Below are 8,460 nucleotides of genomic sequence, written 5' to 3' on the forward strand. Positions count from 1 at the left end.
GACATTGGACCTACAATGGCCGCCTTGCACTACTCCACTTGCACACTTGTACACTTTTGCAACTTGTTGCTCTTACATAACTTGCACCACTATGCCACTTTCTTACTTAGGTCAAACAGAACTACCTCAGCCTTTTATTGGCCTGACTTTGCACTACTTTTTTTTTGACTGTCTATGCACAATTTCAACCATTTTTTGCTGCTCTTATTTCTTCATTGTATGTGCCCTCTTATTTACTTATTTTTTGTTATTTACTTATTTTTTGTTTACTTGAATGTTATGTTTGTCTGTGTACTTAAATTGGTAAAATATGTCTTGTCTTCACCGTGGGATAGTGAGAAACGTAATTTCGATCTCTTTGTATGTCTGGAGCATGTGAAGAAATTGACAATAAAGCTGACTTTGACTTTGACTTTGACTTTGACATGTGACATGGGGAAGTTATCTGAGGTCAAAATGAATTCCTGACTGGATTTTTTTTTTTTTTAAAGAAAGAACATTGTTTTAGGTATTTAAGTTAACGTTTCTCTCTTTTTTCACTCACTAAGATACAGATTACATTAATATACAGATACAAAAATAAAATTCAACAAAAAATATTGCTTAGGCTTTTAATCACAGTTTAGAATTTGTTGCCAGTGGGTGACAATCTGTTTGTTCTAAGCAATGTCTTTTGATTTTGTTTTGGATGCAAACACACTGTAACCACATACATACAGATGTTTCTTTGTTTAAATCACAAATATTGGGAAAACTGTCTTAGCACATGAGTGGTAGATTAATAGTAGGCCAATTAGTAAGAGCACATTAACTTGTGCCATCCAGTTAGCACTTTAACCCCATTATAGTGAAATGATGATAATGCAGTGCCTCTAAGCTAACCTTTGTGCACAGCAGTATTAAGGCAGGAAGGTTTTTTCCCCCTCACCAGTTCCTGTTTGTCACAGGGAGCCTTGTATAATTCTTTAAGTGTTTAAGGTTTGAAATATTTTTGGTTTGAATATTACATGTTTTCTGATGACTGAAGGGTTAACACTGCACTTCATTTTGAAGTGGTGTCTGTCTATCACTAATCTCATTCCACATCCCAATCTAATTCAGGCACCATAATTTCCCATATAGAATTTCACAGGGCTTGCGGACCTAGTGTAATCTCTATCGACTTATCGGATTGCCTTGTGCACTGTATGGTATGTGGGCAGCACCGGTATTTTCAGATTTTCCCAGTCGTGATTAGAAGACTCACCAGTGGCAATCCTGTCAGTAATGGAATACTGTATGGTTCTATCCAGTATGTTTGTGTCTTTTGAAGTGGGCACCCTGCATGGCCTTTCTTGCTCGACAGAACATCCTACCAGTGCACGCCTTCTCCCCATCCCAGCCCTTTATCTCATTGAATGTGCTGTCCAAAGATGTATTTGCTTTAATGTGACGATTTGAGGATAGTTATTGCAGATAGTTATCTATCTGTGATTCAAACAGATGGTTGAGTTATGGCTATGTTGTGTTCTCTTTGACTCTCTTCACTCCCTGCTCCTCCCTCTTCATGTTAGTTGGTCACTGGGTGCAGGAGCAGGTGCACTCGTAGGCGGTCTTACTGCCTCTGGTGGGGAGATACAGAGTTGAAAACCTGAGAGGCCTCCTCACTTCACACAGGTTCCCATCACTTTCTCCAGAGATTTTTGTGCGTATGGCTGTAGAGGAGTAGCCATGTTTCTTTGTGTGTGTGTGTGTGTGTGTGTGTGTGTGTGTGTGTGTGTGTGTGTGCGTGCGTGCATGTGTGTGTGTGTGTGTGTGTGCATGTGTGTGTGTGTGTGTGTAAAGCCTTAAGTTTATGGTGGTTGTACCTTTTCATATCTTTTTCCTTATTTTTTTTACTGAATTTATTAAATAATTGTGGAAGCTATCTGAAGGAGGCTGAGTGTGAGGTGTTCTTCTCCTTTTCTTTTGATTTCATGTTTGTGATTTTATGAGCTTATGAGTTTATGATTATTCAGTGCTCCGTGTGAGATAGATTCCACCTCTTTAACATTTTGGTTTGAAATATTTTTGGTTTGAACATTTCATGTTTTCTGATGACTGAAGGGTTAACACTGCATGACAAGGAGATTTTTGTTTCTTTTTTTAGATTAGATTCAACTTTATTGTCATTGCGCAGAATATAAGTACAAAGACAACAAAATGCAGTAAGACAACGAAATGCAGAAATGTCAACTTCTTATTGACTTCCATTATTGATCAGGCAGATGCATAGTGCCATGAAGGCCCACCACAATATCAGCAGTTGAAACATTTCCACTGGCGAGCTTCACATTAAAGGAATTATCCGGAGTAAAATGCACTTTAGATCGATTTACGGATGATTGGGGGTGCATACGTTGAGTTGACATCAAAATTATGTCATTCGGATGTGTTTTGAGAAAGTTCGATTGTACCGTTTTCAGTCACAACTCGTAGCCTGGAAGTGAGCGGGGCATTTCAATTGCGCTGCTACAAAACGCTATTTTTATACCTCTTCTACAGTTCCAAACAACATAACACTTACTCACATTTTACTCCGTTTTTTACTTACTAAAATGGGTGAATAAGAACATGTGCTTCATTTATGCAGAGGTGGTCAGTGTGACTGGAAATATTTGCATATGAAGATATTGCCTGGTATATAAAACAAATGTTAGATAGATGCCTTTTTTGAGACAATTGCAGGTTGATAATAAGTTACTGTACAGGACAGCACTGACAGGACAGCAGAAATTAAAGCAACACCAAAGAACTTTTCCTATGTCGCATGCACTATTTGTTTATCCAGCACCAGCTTTGCAAATAACAATGTCCACAGACAAGGTAGAATGTCTCATTCCATCGAACTACAGAACCGCTACCCGATCCGGCAAACTTACATAGTGCTGTTATAGCCGATAGAGGGCCGCAAAGCGAATGCAGAAAGTGCCGTTCAACCTGTTACGAGTTGATGAACCACTGAAACGATTTTGGAAACATTATTTTAAGGTACAAAAAACTCTTTGGTGTTGCTTTAACAAACTTATGAGCCTTTTGAAATTGTATGAGAAACCAAAGACTTTCACGTGTCCTGAAAATTCTAGTACCCTACTCTTTCAAAGACTGCAATTAATGAATAACTGAAGGCATTGAACTATTCCGCATTTCAAAATAACTTCAGTAACTTCTCAATCTTCCCCTTATCCATAGTCAATGTACAACCAATTAAAAAAAATGTGAAAGGTTAATGGGTTCAGTAGCTGATAAAACACCCTGTCCTTATGTGCCCCTGAAGAAACTTGATTAGCTGGTGTGTCAGTTTGAGCCACCGTCTTCCACTTATGGAGCCTGAGGTTGTTGAGGATACTGAACTAACTCTAGGAGAATTTTGCGGAGTTGCGTGCAAAGTGTAATGGATTATTACTTTTTATTTAAAGCAAAACATCCTATTCTGTTTTTGAGGCCAAAGTTCTGTGCTTTATGTGCACCCTAGTGGATTTGTCTACTGGATAGGATCTCTCTGGCAAGATTAAAATGTGCTAGATGTGTTTTAGATATGGTGCCCATGGTTACAAACAAACAGTCTCCCTTCACACACTCATTCTTTCATCATGCATATCTGATAGTTATTCATGTTATTGGGGGCCAAGCAGCGAAGCTGCGAGGCAACCCATAGTGATTCTACGTAGTCTTCTTATTATTATTATAACGAAACACTAATTTGCCATTGAACCATACAGTAAAAAGTTGGGATATTCGGCACATTGATTCGGTTCAGTCATATCTTTAATTTATCAAAGTTTCAAGTCTGCACTTTGAGTGCTCTAGCGCCACCAACGTTTAAAATTTTGTATTACATCTATGCACTTACCGTACACCACATTTTGAACATTAAGGTATATTTGGAATCCTTGGATGAGACCGAACTCGACGCAGATGTGAATTGGTGATGAAAACGTAATTGATCAGGCTGCCATATTGGATTTAATCAAAAACACCTAAAAGGCATCAAAGTTGGCAAAGTTTGTCCGATTTTCACGAAACTTGACGCAGATGATCGATCGTCAGACCATGACTCATAAACGCATTGCTTTTTGGAGACATATTCAAAACCGGTTGCCTGTGACGACCAATCACGTTTGGCGGCGAAGCCGCCAAACAGGAAGTGAAGTGATCTCAGCAAGGCTTTCGCGTATCAACACCAAACTCAGTACAGGGTCTCAGGACCCAATTAGGAGGAGGCTCAATAAATGACTTTTGACCTATAGGTGGCGCTATAATCACAAGAAGTGGGCTCATATTTCAGCAATGCTTTCACATATTGAAACCAAATTTAGTATATGGACTTAGGACCACATCCTGAGGACATACAATAATTTTAGCGACGTTTGACCACTAGGGGTGCTATAATTTGCAACACTTTCTCGTATCAACACCAAACTTGGTACCTGGACTCGGGACCACATCCTGAAGACGCACAATATATTTAATGAGCTTTGACCACTAGGGGTGCTACAATTATCAACACTTTCTTGTATCGACACCAAACTTGGTATGTGGACCCGTGACTACAACCTGAGGACGCACAATAAATTTGGTGACTTTTGACCACTAGGGGTGCTATAATTATCAACACTATCTCGTATCGACACCAAACTTGGTATGTGGACTTGTGACTACAACCTGACTACGCACAATAAATTTGGTGATGTTTGAGGTATGCATATGTGTGGGGGGTTATTGGGGTGTGTGGGGGAATAAGTTTATCTGTGTATATGTGTGTGTGTGGGACAGGGGGGGTTAATTGGGTGTGTGTATAATGTAGCAACATTGGGTTGCCAATGCAACTCCTGCTCAACTGCTTGGCCCCCACATTGCTGCTTGCAGCTATATTTTTAATTGATGTTGCTTTTATTACCCCTTCTCTCAACTTAAAGGTTAATAGCAATTAGGAATAGGATGAACAAACATGGCCCGCACACATCTGCATACTAAAATTCTCCATGTCACTCCCTACCATTATAATAGATGATTCTCTTAGAGTCACCGTAAAACATGGTACAGAGAATAATTTTAAAGTCTGCAGGTTTTATTTGACTCAGTCTTAGTCAGTTCAGGTCTAGGTAACTTATGTTACTCATTCTACTCAAAGCAAGTAGGCCTATGCCATGCAAGGACTTTTAATTTTTAAAATTGTGCCCAAAGCCAAACACATGCAGACAGAAACATGCAAGACTAGGGAAGAGAAAATAAGTGAACCATTGGTCAAACCATGGGTTAAGGAGGAAAACACAACCCAAAATACAAATGAAAAATGCATACACAGGAATCTGCTCAAAATGTTTATTTTTTCATCAGATTGAAACCTGCGGTTTAAAATTCTTTTGTAAAACAGTCATCATCCTGCATCAGCATTGGGAGTGGTTGCCATATTGGTAATGGCAGATTAATAATCATCCCAGCAGAGACTGACACATTACAGTTCAAGCATCTCATTTAGCTGCTACCCAGAGTATGCTTGTCAAACAGATACTCTGCCATTTTATTGTTGGCAGCATCCATTTTGGTGAGGTTGGTGACATGGTCGCCCAGCTTCTTGATGGCCTCCACCTGCTCACCCAGGTAATGGGACTCCAGGAAGTCGCAAAGCTAATGGGTGGATAGAAAATGAATCCAGTAAGTATGGGCAAGTCCTGGCATACTAAGAATACTGTATACAACATTCAACAATGACGACATGAAGATAGCATGCAGATTATGTGCACAATAGTCAAGGAGATTGGACAGTAACTATAACTTACATGTGGATCCACTTTCTCAGAGGCGATCTTGTGCAGGTCCAGGAGGGCCTGGTTGACATTCTTCTCCAATTGCAGAGCGCAAGCCATAGCCTCTAGTCCACTGCCCCACTCATCTCGCTCTGGCTTCTGTAGTGGTCAAAGAGTAAACATGAAGGAAATTAACCCCTTGGATAAACAAACATAGTTAACAGAGAACACATTAATCAAACAACACTGCACATTTTGAGGTAAACACTGACCTTCACATCCTGGAGAAAGATGCGCCCGCCCCTTTTGTTCTGGAAGGCCATCAACTTATCCGCATGCTCGCGCTCCTCATCGCTGTTCTCTTTGAAGAAGTGAGAAAATCCAGGAAGTGCGACGTCGTCACGGGCAAAATAAAATGCCTGAACATTCAAAGGGAAAATGGCAGTTAATAATACAGGTAAAATGTTATGAGATCTAAACAATTCAACAAATAGTCAGCTATGCATTCGTTCCCAATTCTAAATTAAGCACGCACATGGTTGGTTTGTTTACGGCGCAACCATTAGACAACGCCATACCAGGACCAGTCTACTTCCAACATTGCGACATGAATAATTCAATAAAAATATTTACAACAAACGGGACGTTGGATATTTTAGACTTACCATCGAGGTGTAGGTGTATGAAGCAAACAGCTCCATATTGATCATGCGGTTGATGGCTGCCTCGCAGTCACGGTGGTAGTTCTGGCGAATCTGAGAAATCTCCATTTCGGCAATTTTGTCCTCGTTTTACTATCAAAATGATCAGTAGAAAAATATAATGTATTATTCAAATGTAGGCTAAATACAGCAAGGAATGCGGCGAAATCTCGGTCGAAGGAAAGAAGTTCCGTTCAAGCACTGTTGAAGCAAGAATCTTCTTTGGCGTCTTCTCCAAAACGATAAACTGGCAGTTGCGCTCCTGCTTATTTATTGTTCCAAATAAGCTGCGTCACTAGAAACGACGGCATCAGAATGAGCCAATCAAGAACAGCCTCACTCGTGAACTAAGAAATGGCAACTGTGCAAGACTGCTGACGTGACATGATGAATCTGCAGTTTAAGACCTTTAACAGATATATTTTTTTGAATTAAGAAGACAACGTTTTATTATGAGAATCCTATGAATAGGTTTAGTGGGGTAGCCTACTACATTTACCATAACTGCACGTTGTTTACTATTTCTATGTAGGCTACCCAGATAGCAAGGTGACATTGATATGATGTTGATTTTCCATCCAAATCATCATTTTGGTTGAAATTGAAATCTCAATGGTAAATAGACATTGAATCAGCATTAGGGGAGCGCGGGGCACAAAGTAAAATTTTTTGGTTATGGCTAAATAATTCTAAAATAATTTGAGTTTCACTAGTTATACTTTTTAACAAGCAACATACATATCTCTGTTACACATGCACTGGAAGTTTGTTTGTAGGAGCTACTGTTCTTTTACAATTCCACCGAGAGTGCGATAGGTTAAATGTTACAACCTGCCCCATATGCGGGGTTCAAAAGGCTGTTTTTAATTAAATTAATTCAATAAATGTATCTGAATGTGTATGATAGAATAGGATCTGACTATTTATGATACATAAGTCATGAACTAACAACAGACGTGTGTCGAAAATTGACTTTGTTTTCTATACGGAGAAATAACATAAGAAATATGCGCCAATGGAAGCAAAGAGTCTAACCAAGGTCAATCCTGCCAAGAAAAGCCCTCAAACCTGAAAACACATGAGGCAAAATGCAAAACATCACAAAAACTAACTAAACTAACACTAATACGCGCATATTTTTGTAGCTCCTGTTATGAGTTGGCTACATGTTTCAAAACGGTGTTCATTTTTAGCCTACAAGATGGTTATTAAGATGATACAAGATTGGAGTCTGTGAGCTGCACTCACAACTCAGTAATGGAAAGACAAGTACCACCTAGACATTTACGTTTAGCTAACATTTATGTAACTCCTGGTGATCATATTTTTGTGAGTTTAATAGGCTAACTTTAGCAATACTGATATAAGTTAACTTTAAGTCATATCTGACTAGACTGCTATCATTAACCGTTCATTGGGCAGCAAAATTGTTCGCACGAACAGAGCTGCCCGAATGGCTGGTGCTGCTAGCAAACACGGCATGTTCAATGAGCTCACCCTGCGAAACTGAATTATTCTAACACTATCTTCAGCCTGGCATTTTGACAGCAAACTCAACAAACATTTAGAATATTCTATGATTATTCTAAAGTTTCAAGTATAAGTAGCCTTCAGTTTCAGTTGAACATATTTATCTAACACTGTCTATCTCTTTTTCTTCTGTTTCTGTTAGGTGCCACTTCACTCTGCTACTGGATGGTCGAGGAGGGCTGACTGCGAACTGGGTGGTCTATGAATGCTATACTGAATGGATGGCAGGGAAGCACAACACACGTGAATTTCTAAATGAAGAAGAGTTAATAAATGCACTTGATTTTCAAACTGATAGGTTGTCAATGGTTATTTATGCACGATTGTGTAGCCTAAACCAGCCATACTAGGCCTAGTCAAATTTATCCTGGCTGTATATAAAGCAGGATGTGAATTTCCCAATATTTTTCCAGATTAAAAGTGGTTTACTGAGGTTTAATATCAATTGAAATACCATTGAA

General features: G+C 39.2%; 1 protein-coding gene across 1 annotated transcript; it reads right to left on the reverse strand.

Annotated features, from left to right (window-relative positions):
* Positions 1 to 5,329: 5,329 nt before the first annotated feature.
* On the reverse strand, positions 5,330 to 6,715 carry LOC143101924 (ferritin, middle subunit). The gene is made up of 4 exons (XM_076265222.1): positions 6,434 to 6,715; positions 6,041 to 6,187; positions 5,802 to 5,927; positions 5,330 to 5,649 (listed from the first exon to the last, which is right to left on the reverse strand). Exons 1-4 carry the CDS (start codon positions 6,536 to 6,538, stop codon positions 5,497 to 5,499), a joined length of 531 nt encoding a protein of 176 aa, XP_076121337.1. The 5' UTR covers positions 6,539 to 6,715; the 3' UTR covers positions 5,330 to 5,496.
* Positions 6,716 to 8,460: the final 1,745 nt, after the last annotated feature.

Source organism: Alosa pseudoharengus, unplaced genomic scaffold (assembly GCF_046254945.1).
Source record: "Alosa pseudoharengus isolate Yale_2024_CS ecotype anadromous, Long Island Sound unplaced genomic scaffold, YU_APseudo_1.1 YU_APseudo_1.1_scf_4, whole genome shotgun sequence".
Lineage (NCBI taxonomy): Eukaryota > Metazoa > Chordata > Actinopteri > Clupeiformes > Clupeidae > Alosa > Alosa pseudoharengus.